The sequence below is a fragment of the Mrakia frigida genome (assembly GCF_051309035.1).
Source record: "Mrakia frigida strain ATCC 22029 unplaced genomic scaffold BDY24scaffold_14, whole genome shotgun sequence".
Taxonomy (NCBI): domain Eukaryota; kingdom Fungi; phylum Basidiomycota; class Tremellomycetes; order Cystofilobasidiales; family Mrakiaceae; genus Mrakia; species Mrakia frigida.
Genome location: NW_027481267.1, coordinates 13,152 through 27,024, shown reverse-complemented (window position 1 = coordinate 27,024; position 13,873 = coordinate 13,152). Strand labels below are relative to the sequence as shown.

Genomic DNA, 13,873 nt, shown 5'->3' with positions numbered 1-13,873 from the left:
TGGTGATAAAGTTCTCTCGTTCGGCATCGAATTCTCCCATGCTTCGCTCGTACTCGAGACCTTTATCCCCAGAGCAACGTCGAACTCCAGTTCGGCGGTCGGAGAGAGAAGCGGTTCGACCTCTTTCTCTCCTCGTTCTTCCCGTCGGATCGTAAGAAGATCTCATGAAATTATCGTTTCCAACAGAAGGTTCTATCAAGAGTAACCTAGTATAACACGAGTAGGCGAGAAAGCGAGAAACGACGATCAAGGAGCGTTTCCTCCAGGGTGGAACGTCGGTCTGGGAGCGGAAAGACGAAGGACACGAGTCAGCCAGGTCGAGGGAAGCGTTCCTGAGCTACCGAAGGAAGAGAAAGACTCACGACGACGGGTAGAAAGGCGTAATCGCACCGGAACCCCCATTTCCGAACGTTACAACTCCTCCGTGCTGAACGACAGCAAAGAAAGAAACGAAGAGGCAAAGTCAGTTTTCGATCCTCGACGCGTCGAAAGAAAGAAAGAAAGCGAAAGGGACTCACCATCTCCATCGAGTTCGCATATCCAGGCATGAGCATCGAGTCGAACAGACCCGACGCGTTCTGAGGCCAGAGAGTCTCCAAGTTCATGCTCGGATCCGCACTCCCCCAGGGTCCAGCGTAATCGACTCCTCCGCTCCCACCATCGGCAGCGGCTCCTCCTCCAGACCCGTTCATCCCCAGCGCAAACTCCATTCCGTAACCCATCGATCCTCCGTCGGGGTGAGCGTAGAACGCGTTCTGAGGCCATTCTCCCGAGGTGTTGTTCGATCCGAGGTGAGGGAACGATCCTCCTCCCATTCCTCCTCCACTCTCAGGTCCTCCCGACATGGGTGCTGCTCCGTTGTTGGAAGAAGGGCCAGCAGCGGCGTTGGCGTCGGAGGAGGAAGGGTGGAAACCGGTTCGAGACGCGGGTCGAGTGGGAGGTCGATAGGCTGGAGTTCCAGGGACGGAGTTGGGTCGAGAGTCGTTCGAGGAGGAGAGGAGGGATCGAAGGAGGGATGCGTAGAGGGCTGGGGTGTGGAGAGGGGAGACGGCTGCTTCTTCAAGGACATGGACGGCTTCGGTGGCGATACTGATGACTCGAGCGGGAGAGTCGTGGTACATGGCGAGTTCGGGTCGAAGGAGCTGAGAATACAGTGACCAGAGTCAGTTTACGATGAAGGTAGACGAGGGAAGACGGGCGACTCACCTTGAGAAGTGAGAGGATCGCGTAACTGAGCATAACGAAGGTCGAGTCGGGAGCGTGTCGAAGTCGACCGGAGGGACCCAACTCGTCTCGAGCGATGGCGACGACGGTCTGGAGAGCGAGATCAAGACTGGTCAGATTCATTTCCGAAAGGTAACGGAAGGGACGAGACTCACCATAGCAGCAGAAGAAACCTTCGCAAAGAAATGTCCGAGATCGATTGGCGACCTCTCGAGAGCCGATTGAAGACCGAACGAGTTGATCATGAGGAGAGCGTCTGAGCGGAAAGGAACCCCAGAGGTCAGTGCTGAGTACTACGGTTCGAGAAGAGGGATGTTCGAGAACTCACAAGCGTGGTAGAACCTCCCAATCGCAGCCGAGTACCTCAGCGTCTGCTTCACTTCGTCGGACTCCGACTCGAGCGAGAGCCTGTATTCGGCAGACCAAAGACTGGGAAGCGTCAGCACATCAGTCTTCGGATCGGAGAGAGATAGAAGAAGGAAAGAGGACCGACCTGAGTTGCAACTCCCACTCATGCCTCCAAACGTTCAACTGAGCCTCGACCGACCGAAGAAGGAGAGGGTAGTCGATGTCGGCTTGCAGTCCTGAGGCTGTCGAGACTCCAGAGTAGACGAAGTCGAGGGAGCGAGAGAGGATCTGCTGGAGACCAGTGTAGGCTGTGAACGCAGAAGAGATCGAGGTCAGTCTCGAAGGTGGGTGGGGGGGGCGAAAGAATGAGACGAGACGAACCGACGAGTCCTCGATCCGTTGGCATCGCATATCGGTTTCCCTCCATCCATTGACCGGCGTTTCGGATGATGAAGTCTTCTCGGATGGAATAAGGCTTGCCCATCTGAGCTGAGAGAGATCGGTCGAGAACGTAGCACATTCTGAAAGAGAAAAAGAGACAGAGGATCAGCGACGCGTCACTCGCTCGTTTCGAAAAGAATCGAGTCGACTCACAACCAGGTTCGCTCCCGATTCACAATCTCCCTATCTCGAGCTCGAGCCTCCTCGGTATCCTTTCCAGAGACGGCGGACTTTCGTTGAAGGTTGAGGTCGGTGGCGACTCTGCGGAGAAGGAAACGACGAAAGAGGTCAGCGTTCCATTCTCTCCATCGGTCCTTCGAGGAGAACTGAGAGGACCCACCGAATTCCCATTCCGAGCAAGAGCCACTAGAAAAGAAAAAGAAGCCCAAGTCGAGTCAGTTCATCGCCTCGATCGTTCAAACGCTGAAGGAAGAGAACTCACAGTTCGATCCTGCTCGAACCTTTCGACAGGTAGTCCGTAACTCGTTAACATCAGGTAGGCTTGGACGATCTCGACGCTCTTGTATCCCATGCTGTACGGAGAGAACAAAGGAACGAAGTTGAGCGAGAGTGGAGGAAAGAAAAGACGGAAAGAAGACGCGTCTCACCTCGGAGTGTCGAAAGCGAGCTTCCGAACGTAAGTGTTGAGCTTCCCCCAGAGCTCGGGTCGTTTCGTATAGACTAGTTCGAGCGAATAAAAGGGACAGCAGATCAGCTTCGGACGAGGTCATCGAAAGGAAGAAAACGAGGGGAACACGAGGGGAACTCACACTTCGCAGCAATCGAACAGACTGCCCACGAAGAAAGAACACGCAAGAACGATCAGAACCGGTTCATCTTCGAGGCAAGAACCGTCGAAGGAAGAAACTCACTCGTCGTCAACAAGAAAGGCGATCTCGACGCAACCAGAGCAGGGGTATGGAACGCTCGATCCAAAATCGGGATCTGAGGGTTGATCACGTCGAAGTAGATGTTGAAGAGTTCCTGGACCTCGTTGATGGAGAGGAAGTCGAGGATCTCAGGTCGGATGGAGTGCTCGATGATGATTCGACGGAGGGGAAGCATCTGCGAGGCGAGAGAAAAAGAAGAGGAAGGAGGTTCGGTCAGCTCGACGTGTGGAGAGGTTCGACGAGAGTGAGAAGGATACGAACAGTCATGGGACCTGGATAGGGGAGAGAAAGAAGGCAATCTCGTCAGTGAGGAAGATGAAGGAAAGGGAGGACGAGGAAGTCGAGCTCACCAGGTCTAAAGTATCCGCTCCCAGCCACGCCCATCGCGTCCTCTTCCGCTCCTCCACCCTTCCCAACGTCCATCTCCGCATCCTCCACCCCTTCCTTCTTCTCTCCACTGCCCTCCCCATCCTTCCCTTCTCCGGTAGCCTTTCCCTTCCCCTTCCCACCTCCTCCTCCAGCACCACCGCCCTCCGACGCGTCTCCTCCTCCTCCTCCAGCAGCAGATCCCTTCCCAGGCGACGCCGAAGCCGATCCGACATCTGATCCGTTCAACAGGTTCCTAACCAGCAGCCCCGATCGATCCGTCACCATCCCTCTCGCTTCAGCTCGCTTGTGGTTGTGCAACGACGCTTCAGCGAGGAGACCGAGAGGGTTGAGAGAGTTGTCGGGCAGGGAGTGAAGTCTCGGAGAGAGGTGTTGAGGACGGTGATGAGGAGGTAAAGGTGAGGCTGAGTGGTGAGAGTGAGAATGCGAGGAGTGCGAGTGCTGATCTGATGGTCGAAGAGTGAGAGGAGGAGGAGCGGAAGGTTGACCGTATCCCGTCGAGGACGAAGGGAACGAGTTGGGATGGGGAAGATCCGGTCGTTGGTTGTTCAAACTAGGGTTCTCTGATCCGCTCCTTCCTCCGTCTCCAGGGTTCCTCGGTGAGGGTCCTCCTCCCGCTCCTGCTCCTTCAGACCCAGCCGGAGCAGTTCCTCTCGCCATGAGAGCTTCGAAGACCTCCCTCGACGCCTGACTGTTGCTTCCTTGACTCTGCGCTCCTGGCGCGTCGGCGGCACCTGATGGGTGGTAGCCGAGGGTGTGGATGGGTGGCAGAGTGTGCTGACGAGGGAAGGTAGATTCGGCGGTAGGAGAGGGAGAGCGAGTGACCATTCCTGACGACATCGAAGCGAGGGTAGGGTTGTGGATCGAACGGAGGACGGTGTTGAGGGTGTGCTCCATTTTTCGAAGAGACTGAGCCATAGCTTCGTGCTTCCTGTAAACGAGAAGAGGAGAGAGTCAGTATGAGTTCGAAGTTTCCATATGCGAGAAGGAGTGGGAGAAGACCGAGGGAGGAGAGGAGGTGAACTCGAGCTGATGAGATCGAGCTCTCGGGCCCTGCCTCTCCTCTCTGCCAGAGAAACCCTTCCTCCCTAGCAAGCTCTCTCCAAGTCTACCACCACCACCTTCCCAGACATCTCCTCCTCCTCCCCATCGTCTCGATCCACCGCAAAAAGGATGCGGAAGGACAACGAAGGACGACCCAACGCAAACAAGCAACCAAACCCAAACCCTCCCTCTTCACTCTTCGATTGAGATGGACTCACTTTGAGCTCTTCTTCCCTCGGTTACTCTCCTCGAACACACACTCGTGGTTCCCTGCCTTACATCTCTTCATAAACGGAACAAATCAAAGAGCGGAGGTAAGAAAGGTCAGCGAGGGAGGAAGCTCGGAGGTTGTCGAGGGAAGGAGCTCCAGAGAGATGGACGACGAACCTTGCAAGGAGGACCTTCCTCTGAGAAACACCTCATCTTGAGTTTCCTACAAACTGTACAGGCTCTGTTTGATGTATACGAAGCAACGCGAGAGTACGATCAGCTTCCGATCGAGAGCCAGAGGGATAGAAACGAGACGGGAGGGCTGAACTGACCTGCTTCCTCTCGTCGCCTTGGGCTTGACCTTCCCTCCTGCACCAGCCGCACCTTCCTCCGTCTTGACCTTCACTCCAGCCTTGCCCTTCCCCTTCGCTGCTGAAGCACCTCCTCGAGCTCCTGTAGCTTGTTGTTGTTGTTGTTGTTGAACGGGCTGGATCTCGTCGGTTGAATCGTCGTCGTCGTCCTCTGAGCCTGAGCCCGAGATGGATTGAGAGTTGTTGGAGGGAGTAGGAGCGTAGTTGGGTCTCATTCTTTTGGCTGAGGAGGAGGAGGTGGAAGGGTTGGAAGCTACGGCTCTGCTTGGGAGAGGAGGGGGAGCGAGGAGGTCGGAGGAGGATGGAGGTTGTTTGCGGTTTGGGTAAGGAGAGGAAGAAGGGGAGGAATCCGAGTGCGTTCGTTTCAGGTTCAGGAGAGCGTTGGCTGGATGGGTGGAGATCGAAGAGAGATTCGAGTACTGTTGTTGTTGTTGTTGTTGTTGTTGTTGACTGTTGTTGAAAGTGTTCTGTTGATGTTGTTGTCGTAGGAGATGTTGAGCGGCGTAATCCTGAGGATGACCTCCTTGTCGAAGTTGGGGCTGTCCTCCTCCTGATGGAAGACTCGGTTGAGCGTAGAAGGGTTGGTACGAGGTGAAGGGAGGAGGAGGTTGTTGGTGGAAGGGAGTGTAGACAGGGTAAGGCGAAGGATGGTTGGAGGAGGACGAAGGAGGAGAGGATTCTCGAGAGTTGGATTCCATTCAAGCTCTGCCGTTTTTTCCCTTTCGTTGGAGATGGACTGCAGGGACACAGACAACGAGGAAGCAAGGTCAGCCCATGCATGGCCTCGGCGATGGGAAATCTCCACAGAGAACCAAGAGAGAGAGAGGGAGAGGGAGGGAGAGGGAGCAAGAGAGGGCCGGTAAGGGAAGTACCCAGCTCCCCGTTTCGGTAGAGGAGCGAGCAAGAACCCGACCTCGAACAACAGACGTCCGTTCCTTTGAGGAGAAAGGAAGGATGCGGAACGTGGTCCTAATGAAAGAGCGGGACACCGGAAAGGGACAGCTCAAACATTCACCAGTAGGAAAGACGCGAGAGCGAGGAAGGAGAAGGTGGAGGGCGAGAGCGAAGGAAGGAGGGAGGGAAGGAGGTCGGTGGCGGACCCAGCTTCCAGCCAGCGCAGGGCAACCAAACTCGGTCCTCTTCGGATTTTTTCCTTCTTTTCGCTTCTTTGCTGAAATGGAAGCTTTGACAGGTTGAGGCTGAGACACGAGGGCATGCGGTAAGCTTGGTAGGAAACAACATCAGAGCGAGAGAGAGAAACAGAGCTCGGATCCAATGCGAAAGCGACTCGTCGTCGCTCTCTTTGGAGGGAGAAACGCGTCCTTCCCCTGGTTGGAGGCAAATCTGCTCGAGACGTAGATCATCGTCATACGGGTTGAAGTCTGCCCCCTATCAAATCTTCAGAAGAAAAGGAGGGCGCTCGCTGTCAAACAACGAAGGGCGCCGCGAGTCTCGTCGACGCGTCGTTGTTCTTCTCGCCACCAGCTTCCTCTGGAGATCAGACGGAGGTCTCTCAGTTTTAGTAGAAGTGACTATAGACTGGAGTGTACGAGACTCCTTTTGTTCGTGAAGACTCATCCGACAGCGAACGTCAGGACACGTCGAATCCAACGCGTCCAACGATGTCGCTTCGGATCCCGACTCTTCTTCCCTCCCATCATTTCTCGCTTCACAAAACGGACATTAAATCAATCGTATCAGCGTTAGAATTGTCCGTACTAAGCTAAGCAGCGGGGTAGCAGAATCACATCTCAAAGCCAACGGGTTCGAATCGTTCGCTTCCTTCGAATCGTCCTTCCCTGCTCGGACTTCTTTCGAGAGGAACAAAGGCAGCGTTCGAGTGGCAGAGATTGAATCCGGATTCAAAAAATGCTACTCCAAGGATGCAAATTGCACCCCAAGACCGAGGAAAGAAAGCTCAAAAAGATCCATGCCGTTCAGCTTCAGCGACGTGCGACCGACAGCTGGGGAGCTGCTGAGGATCAGGATCTACGAGCCTCTCAAGGATCTTGGATCCTCAAGATCAGCACTTATCCAGCTGAAGTTTGCCAAGTAGAGACCTCCATGAAAGATGAGACAGAGGGTGAAAGGAAAGAAACGCGTCGCGTCGCGTCTTTGAACTCCAGCTGAGCTTTCAAGCCGATCTAGAGTCGATCGAGGGTCGTTGCTGAGATGATGACTCCATCATGGCCAGATTCCTCATCTGGTACGCAGAATCGAGACCAAACTTGGATCAGAACGAAGAGAAACACATCAGACGTGGAACGTCGTCCTTGACGGCCTCAAATCGCTGCTGGTCGCTCAAATCTCGAGGCCGCTCGATCTCACAGGACAATGCCAATGGCTCGATCAGGAGCAAGTCATGCAGGAAGATGAGATACGCTCAAAGAGCAACGAACGAAGAAAAGCAGACGGCGCTTGAAGATCTCGAGATGTGGCTTTTTCAACAGATGAGATTTCCCTCCCTCCCGAGGGGTCGGAGTCCAAATGGACTTCCTAGCCTCGGAAGAGGAGACGTTCATCCAAAGAAGACGCACAGCATATGGAATCTGCGACCAGAACATCAAAGCGACGCCTCGTCTGCTTCTCGTCCGCTTCTTGCTGAGCCTGGAGCCAGAACACGCGGGACGGGGATACTTCATGCACCCCCCTCCGCGCGGCGGATCGCAGGAGAAGCAATGAGCGGAGAGAGAAGACGGAAGGAAAGAGGTGGCTGGGGACGAGAATGGAAAACAAAACGACGCGTCGCCTCCCTGCTTTTCCCACTCATCCTTGCTGAGCTTGAAACGAGAACGCGGGGGGCGAGGATGGTCTAACCACTCTCATTTCCGTTGCTCGTCCGCTCAGCTGGGGTGGGTCACCAAAGCATGCGAGGGAGGCGTTCATGAAGGACCCCTTGTGTTCCTCGTCGCGTTGAGTCGGTCCTTCTGAGTTTTCTCGGACTGACTCACGATCTCTACAGGCTACACTCCAAAAACATATCAAAATCTTCGTGATTTATATTCAGATGATTCAGATATATCTGGGAAGCAGACAGGGAGAAAGTATGAGACGAGGAAAGTGACCGACGCTGCGTTGACTTTGGCTTCATCTCCCAGCAGAGTCGACAACGCAACGCAAAGTGAATAAGCTGAGAAGGCCGGGTCCGCCGAAGGAGATGTGCTCACGAGCTGCTAGGGAAATGGATGGAAGGAGAGAAGGGGAGAGGGCGAAAGGAAGGTGAACGGACGCGTCGCGTTCGCCTCCTCAATGAAACGTCTTTTGGACGAGCTGACGCTCAATGCTGTGACCGATCATCAGGCTATTAGCTAGTAGCTGATATGCGATGAGATCACAGATCAGACGCGTCAGGTAGTCCTAAGGAGAGAGAGGCAAGAAACCGCTCGAGCGAAAAGCCAGCTCCCGAGTCGAAGATCATTAAGGAGGCACCACAAGATCCTCGAAAGGAAGATCATAGCAGCTCAATCGCAAGATATTGGGAAGAATACTTCCTTTCCCTTCAGAGCAAAGAAGAAGAAAGGGACGGAGGAGAGACAAGGTCGAAACTGAAACGACTCGGCAACTCCTATCGTCCAGAACACAAGTGGGACATCTTCGTGAAGATCTTCAGCTGGGGTCTCTAGATTGAGCTGCAGAGAAGTCCCTCGTACTCACAGAAAAACGAAAACGCAAAAGAAAAGGAAGAAGGAAGAACGAACGACGACGACGACGACGCGCTCGACCCGTAGAGATCCTCTGTTCCCTCGTCCACAATTTGTTGACACTAACACAACAAGATGCGAACAAGAGAAAAAAGTGCTGCTACGGGAGCGAGAGAGAAAGAGGATGGAGGCAGGAAGAAGGAAAGGAACGAACGAAAGGAAGGGAAGACGTCGAGCGGCGAGTCGGGTCCAACGAGCGAACATCCCTGCAAGATATCTCCTTTTGAGACGAAGATAATCGCCCCTCCACACCTCCAAGAGTGAGAGCGAACGACTCGACGTCTGAGAGGAAGAGATCCAGCAAGGGATGAACGTCTCGATCTCGAGAGATGACGTTTCCCTTCCTCGATTCAACCGCTATGGAGGAACGACATCCCGCTCCTCAGCCTCTACGTAGCAACTCAGAAGGAGAGCGCAGATAGAGGAGCAAGACCGCACTCTCTTGATCGGAAGAAGTGGGACGAGAGACGAGAAAGAGAGAGAGAAAGGAACGAAGGAGGGGGAGGAAAGTGACCTCTGCAGCTCCTCCACTTCTCCTCCTCTGAAGGATCTGCGTTCTAGCAGAGTATCTAGAGGAAAAGCTTGAAGAGAAAGCAGAGTTCAACCCTTTTACCCTTCGGGAGAGAAGGAGGAGAGGAGGAGAGGAAGGAAGAAGGTGGTGGTTCGAGGTGAAACGAGAGTGGGCTCGGAATTGGAGCTGATTTTGACTCTCGCTCGGAGGCAAATCTGGTCCTCGAGTTCAGGGAGGGGTTAGTAACTCCTGCTCAACCCCCTCGCTCGTCCTCTTGACTTCCCTTCCTTTCGGTACCACCGTCGAAAAAAAAAAAAAAAAATCAACGACATCCGCCCTCGCCCTTTCAGTCCTCCCCCGAATCGAACTCAAATCCCATCCATCGCGTCTCTATTCTACGAAGAGACAAGCTAAGTTCGAACCCCAGCCACCAACTTCCCCGGAACCGTGTTCTGAAGGATCTCCTTGCCTTCCCAGAACCTGCACCATCGAAGCGAAAACAAAACAAAAAGAGCGCGTCAGTTCGATTTCGGTTTCGGTTTCGTTTCGAACGAGAGCGTTTCTCCTTCCCCGAGGATGAGAGCGAGATTGACGAGGATGATTGGAGGGTGAGCGAAAGGGTGGAGGAGGGCGACGGGGGGGTGAAGAGGTGGAAAGGAAAGAAGGACGGGAGAGGAGGAGGAAAGAAGGAGGGAGAGACAGAACGAACGTAGGGATATCCGCTCCAGCGAAGAACTTCCTCTCTACTCCTCCGGGTGTGATGACGGCCATTCGGATGACTCCTCCTGAGGATCCGTCTCGAGCCATTGCTAGGGAGAGGGCTGAGAACGCGAAGAGGAAGGGAGGGAAGGTCAGCGTTCCGTTCCTTCGTCGACTCATCGGTCTCGAACTTCGATCTTCTCGCTCGAGGAAAACGACGAGAAGAGTCCGAAAAAAGAACAGAGCAGAAAAAGGAAAGCGAGACCCACCATCTTGCACAAACTTCACCGTCCTCTCCTCCCCCCATCCCTCCTCGAACGTCGAGTCGCAGTACCCGTAGATGTAGGTCGATCCGGATCCTCCGATCGCCCAAGGTTGTCGGAAGAGTCCTCCTCCCAGAGGGATGTTGTATACGGAGGGTCCGTTCTCGGCGTCCCATCTGAGATTCAACGAAACGAAGGGACGAGCGAACGAAGGAGACAAGGGTCAGCGACGGATTTGGTTTGTGTGTCGTGGAGTAGACGAGATGGCGCAAGGAGAGCGAGAAAAGACGTAGAAGAGGGAACAGGGTTGAGACTCACCCAGCAACGATAATCCCAGCACTCAGGTTGTCCTTGTTCTCGTAGCAGAGTTTCTGGAAGATGGACGCGGCGGTGTGAACGGAAGGAGGGCCTCCCGTCTGAGCGGCGAACATTTGGAGCTGGTAGTGGACGATGTCGGCGACGGCCTAGAGAAGAACCAAAGAGAGGAGAGTCGAGTCAGATGGTGCTGTTGAAGAAGAAGAACAGGGAGGAGGGAGAGGGAAGGAGTGCGAGAGCTCACCTGAGTGTCAGCCGCCGAACCTGAACGACAACAGTAGACTCGATCGTGGATGTGAGTGAGCTTGTCGGTGACTCGGTTGGCGATGTAGGATCTGTCGTCGTCCGACGTTTAGAGGGAGAAGCGAGAAGAAGAAGAGAGAAAGAAGGAGGAAAGGACAGTCAGCTTGAGCTCGTGGAAGGAAGGGAAGGAGAGCTGCACAGAGAGGACGAACCCTGAGGTAGTTCTCGAATCAGCACCGATGACGACTCCTCCGTCGAACTGAACGGCCATGATAGACGTCTGTAGGCGAAGAAGAAAAGAAAGAGGTCAGCTCTGGAAGAAGGAGAAGGACGAGGTGATGGGAGGAGGAGAGGTCGAGATGGAGGTCCCTGAGAGTCTGAGCTCAATCAAGGGAGCTTCTGGCCGAAATATCTCGATGGAGGAGTGCCTACAGGTGCTCCAAGAGCGCTCTGGACGTAAAGACCTCGAAAACAAGAGGCGAAGAAGGGAGAAACGGTCCTGATGGAAGCTCATCGACCTCCACCGACCTCTTCCTCCCGTCCCTCCTCTCCTCCCCACTTCCAAGCCCTCGAGCACCAACAGCCCAGACTATACAGCGCATGTATGCCTTTCGCGACTCCCGAAAGAACGAGTCTCCAAACGAAGAAGCGGAAGAGAAGAAGGTGAACTTACTCCCAAGTTGATCTCTCCCTTCTTCAATCGATCGATTCCAGCTCGTCCAATCTCCATCGTTCTCTAGTTTTCCTTTGGTTGGGTGGGTGGTAGTGGTTGGGTGGAGGTGTAGTAGGAGAAGAGGAGAGTAGTAGAGTCTGGTGTTTTCGGTTGAAGATGTAGTTAAGGGAAAGCGAGAGAAGGGAGTCAAGTCGAAACAGAGAAGGAGAAGGACGGCGTCGAAGCGACTTCCACGATACCTTTGCTCTCGACTCCCATCTCACCTCTTTCCCCTTTTTCCTTCTCGCACGTTTCTCGGCCGTCAACAGCATGTCCCTCGCCTCTTCATTCTCCTCCCTTCAATCCTCGTTCGATTCCAACGATCTTGCCAGTGTGGGACAGCAGCTTCCTGCTATCAAGGCGAGTCGAGTCGTCTCCCTCTTCCTTCTCTCTCCTGCCTTCTTTCCTCTCGTCCTAATCCTTTCTTTCCATCTCTTCTACAGGTCCTTCTCACTCAGCACAATCTGCTATACCCTTCTGGATCGAGTAACTCGGAACAGGATCTCATCGTAGCGAGTGAGTGCCCATCCGGTCAGCTTCGTTCGAAGGAGGGTGGAGGAGGAGGAGGAGGAGAAGGAGCTCGAGCTCGTCTCGTTCAGCCGAGGAGCTGGATGTCTTCCTTCAGGAGCGAGATCAGAGTGGAGCGAAGAGCGCATACATGCACTCGAGAAGCTCTCCCAGAAGCTCACGAGGGACGAGAACTCTGCGAGCTCAACCCCTCCGCCTCCTTCAGCCCTCGAGCTCGCACCAAACCGCCTTCCTTCCACCCTCTCCTTCTCCTCCCTCTCAAGCTTCTCAGTTCTCTTCCCCTCTGCAGACCTACCACACCGCAGACGTCCCTCTTGTCTCTCGTTCCGAACCTCCGACAAAGCTTCAAAGACTGACGAGCTCTCTCTCTCTCTCTCCCTTCCTTCCTTCCTCCTCCTCTCGTCCAGGGTCGATCCTCGAGATCGGAGCCTTCTACTCGATCCGATCAGCAAAGATTCCAGCTTTCGAACGATACATGGCTCAGCTGGATGCTTTCTATTCGACGTAAGTTCGCTTTTAATCCTTTCTCGCTCGTCGTTGGAAAAGGAATGGAATCGTTCAAGCTGACGGACCCTCCTCGTCCTCCCTCCTCTCCTTCTCCTTCCTCGTCTTCACCTCACTTTCACCGCCTCTTCTCCCTCTCCCGACGACCTGCATATCAAATCAACCCCGAACTACCTCTCTCTCCGCAGTCCCCTCCTCCCCCCCTCCCCCTCCCACCCAACGCTCCTCTCGCTCCATCTCCTCTCGCTCCTGTCCACCTCGCGAACGTCAGCGTTCCACACCCTCCTCGAAACCCTGCCCGTCCAACTTCTCTCGGCCGATGGCGTCCGAGAGATCATCGAGCTTGAACGGGGACTGATGGAGGGATCCTACAACAAGGTTTGGAGGATGGCGAAAGGGTTGATGGACAAGGACGGAGGGAAAGGGTTGGGCGGGTTGGCAGAGTTGTTGGTTGGGAGTATTAGGTGAGTTGTATCTCCCTCTCTCCCTCCCTTAATCCCTCAACTAACCTATTAACCCTCCTTAACCTTCACAGGAATGAAATCTCGCTCTCCTTCCTAACCTCCTACACCTCCCTCCCCATCCCCTCCGCCCAGCAACTCCTCTTCCTCCCCTCCCCCTCCGAAGTCGTCGCCTTCGCCCAAAAGAAAGGATGGACCATCTCTCCGTCGTCCCAGACAATCTTCTTCCCGACTCCCTCCGCGCTGGGTGGAGCAGGCGTGGGTGCTGCTGCCGAGAGCGGGGGCATGAAAGGCTTGATCGAGGAGAGTTTGGGGTACGCGAGGGAGTTGGAGGCGATCGTTTAGAGAAGAGAGAGAGAGAGGTGGGATAGTGCAATGGGGAGGAGGTTGGTTAATGAGGATGGATGCGTTTTCTGGAATGGAGCTCGTTCTGCAAGGGAGAGAGAAGGAAGAAGCGACGGACGTGGATCGCGCCAGCTCAGTAATGCTTCAATCCACCACCAACTCCTTCGTCGAGCATGAACGTCAGAGCTGTTGGAGGCAGATATATCGGTACGTCAGCCGTCGACTCATTCATAACCCATCCCAATTCCTTCATCTTCCCATACGCTTTTTGGTCCTTTTCGTCGACGCGACGCGTCGACAGATTCTGGAGTCAACCGGAGTCGGCCAGCTCTTCGACAGCCCCTTTGACTACTTCGAGCTGAAGAAGCGATTCTCAATATGAGCGATGAAGGCTCAGGATCGGAGTCGAAGGTGTCGACAGAAGAGCCCAAGGCGGGTGGGTCGTCGACGCGACCTTTGTTCTGTTTCGACGACGACTCAGACTTGGGTTTCGGGCCGAAACAGCTCTCCTACCTATACAGCGGCCAGATTCCGAACGGAACTTGAGACCAAGAAGGGGATAATGACGAGATCGCTCGTTAGCTAGCTGAGAGCAGAGGAGAAAGGAGGGAGGAGGGGAATACTGTAGAACCTGACGAGGAGCTCGTCTTCTCCGGTTCCGCGAGGAATTTGAAGG

The 13,873-nt window shown here is 54.5% G+C and overlaps 4 protein-coding genes across 4 annotated transcripts; 1 reads left to right on the top strand and 3 right to left on the bottom strand.

Moving 5' to 3' along the window:
• Nucleotides 1–149: 149 nt before the first annotated feature.
• BDY24DRAFT_387810 (Zn(II)2Cys6 transcription factor) lies at nt 150–5,980 on the bottom strand. Its single transcript, XM_076640269.1, has 20 exons — nt 5,931–5,980; nt 4,877–5,651; nt 4,722–4,785; nt 4,553–4,617; nt 3,254–4,221; nt 3,165–3,175; nt 2,886–3,078; nt 2,784–2,804; nt 2,622–2,694; nt 2,456–2,546; nt 2,354–2,379; nt 2,167–2,274; nt 1,954–2,093; nt 1,718–1,880; nt 1,553–1,632; nt 1,380–1,480; nt 1,207–1,314; nt 519–1,142; nt 363–427; nt 150–280 (listed from the first exon to the last, which is right to left on the bottom strand). Exons 2-20 carry the CDS (start codon nt 5,611–5,613, stop codon nt 247–249), a joined length of 3,672 nt encoding a protein of 1,223 aa, XP_076496860.1. The 5' UTR covers nt 5,614–5,651; nt 5,931–5,980; the 3' UTR covers nt 150–246.
• A 2,517-nt stretch (nt 5,981–8,497) lies between these two features.
• BDY24DRAFT_48583 (uncharacterized protein) lies at nt 8,498–8,909 on the bottom strand. Its single transcript, XM_076644947.1, has one exon. The coding sequence runs from the start codon at nt 8,818–8,820 to the stop codon at nt 8,566–8,568; it is 255 nt and encodes an 84-aa protein (XP_076496859.1). The 5' UTR covers nt 8,821–8,909; the 3' UTR covers nt 8,498–8,565.
• Nucleotides 8,910–9,461: 552 nt separating this feature from the next.
• Nucleotides 9,462–11,552, bottom strand: PRE3 (proteasome core particle subunit beta 1). The gene is made up of 7 exons (XM_076640268.1): nt 11,321–11,552; nt 10,860–10,927; nt 10,649–10,739; nt 10,408–10,553; nt 10,096–10,265; nt 9,837–9,948; nt 9,462–9,607 (listed from the first exon to the last, which is right to left on the bottom strand). Exons 1-7 carry the CDS (start codon nt 11,375–11,377, stop codon nt 9,538–9,540), a joined length of 714 nt encoding a protein of 237 aa, XP_076496858.1. The 5' UTR covers nt 11,378–11,552; the 3' UTR covers nt 9,462–9,537.
• Nucleotides 11,553–11,566: 14 nt separating this feature from the next.
• Nucleotides 11,567–13,271, top strand: RPN12 (proteasome regulatory particle lid subunit RPN12). Its single transcript, XM_076640267.1, has 5 exons — nt 11,567–11,719; nt 11,803–11,875; nt 12,295–12,391; nt 12,580–12,855; nt 12,927–13,271. Exons 1-5 carry the CDS (start codon nt 11,630–11,632, stop codon nt 13,195–13,197), a joined length of 807 nt encoding a protein of 268 aa, XP_076496857.1. The 5' UTR covers nt 11,567–11,629; the 3' UTR covers nt 13,198–13,271.
• The last annotated feature ends 602 nt before the right edge of the window (nt 13,272–13,873 follow it).

What these genes read in the sequence shown, in the direction of transcription:
- BDY24DRAFT_387810 (XM_076640269.1), bottom strand. Translation starts at nt 5,613, where the DNA reads ATGGAATCCAACTCTCGAGAATCCTCTCCTCCTTCGTCCTCCTCCAAC. An exon ending in AGGAAGGTCCTCCTTGCAAG is followed by an intron (nt 4,618 to 4,721) that starts GTTCGTCGTCCA and finishes CCGTTTATGAAG; the next exon opens with AGATGTAAGGCAGGGAACCA. An exon ending in AGGTTTCTTCTGCTGCTATG is followed by an intron (nt 1,315 to 1,379) that starts GTGAGTCTCGTC and finishes CTCGCTCTCCAG; the next exon opens with ACCGTCGTCGCCATCGCTCG.
- BDY24DRAFT_48583 (XM_076644947.1), bottom strand. Translation starts at nt 8,820, where the DNA reads ATGTTCGCTCGTTGGACCCGACTCGCCGCTCGACGTCTTCCCTTCCTT.
- PRE3 (XM_076640268.1), bottom strand. Translation starts at nt 11,377, where the DNA reads ATGGAGATTGGACGAGCTGGAATCGATCGATTGAAGAAGGGAGAGATC. An exon ending in GATTCGAGAACTACCTCAGG is followed by an intron (nt 10,740 to 10,859) that starts GTTCGTCCTCTC and finishes GGACGACGACAG; the next exon opens with ATCCTACATCGCCAACCGAG. An exon ending in GTTCGGCGGCTGACACTCAG is followed by an intron (nt 10,554 to 10,648) that starts GTGAGCTCTCGC and finishes GTTCTTCTCTAG; the next exon opens with GCCGTCGCCGACATCGTCCA.
- RPN12 (XM_076640267.1), top strand. Translation starts at nt 11,630, where the DNA reads ATGTCCCTCGCCTCTTCATTCTCCTCCCTTCAATCCTCGTTCGATTCC. An exon ending in AGCAGCTTCCTGCTATCAAG is followed by an intron (nt 11,720 to 11,802) that starts GCGAGTCGAGTC and finishes TCTCTTCTACAG; the next exon opens with GTCCTTCTCACTCAGCACAA. An exon ending in CTGGATGCTTTCTATTCGAC is followed by an intron (nt 12,392 to 12,579) that starts GTAAGTTCGCTT and finishes CTCTCTCCGCAG; the next exon opens with TCCCCTCCTCCCCCCCTCCC.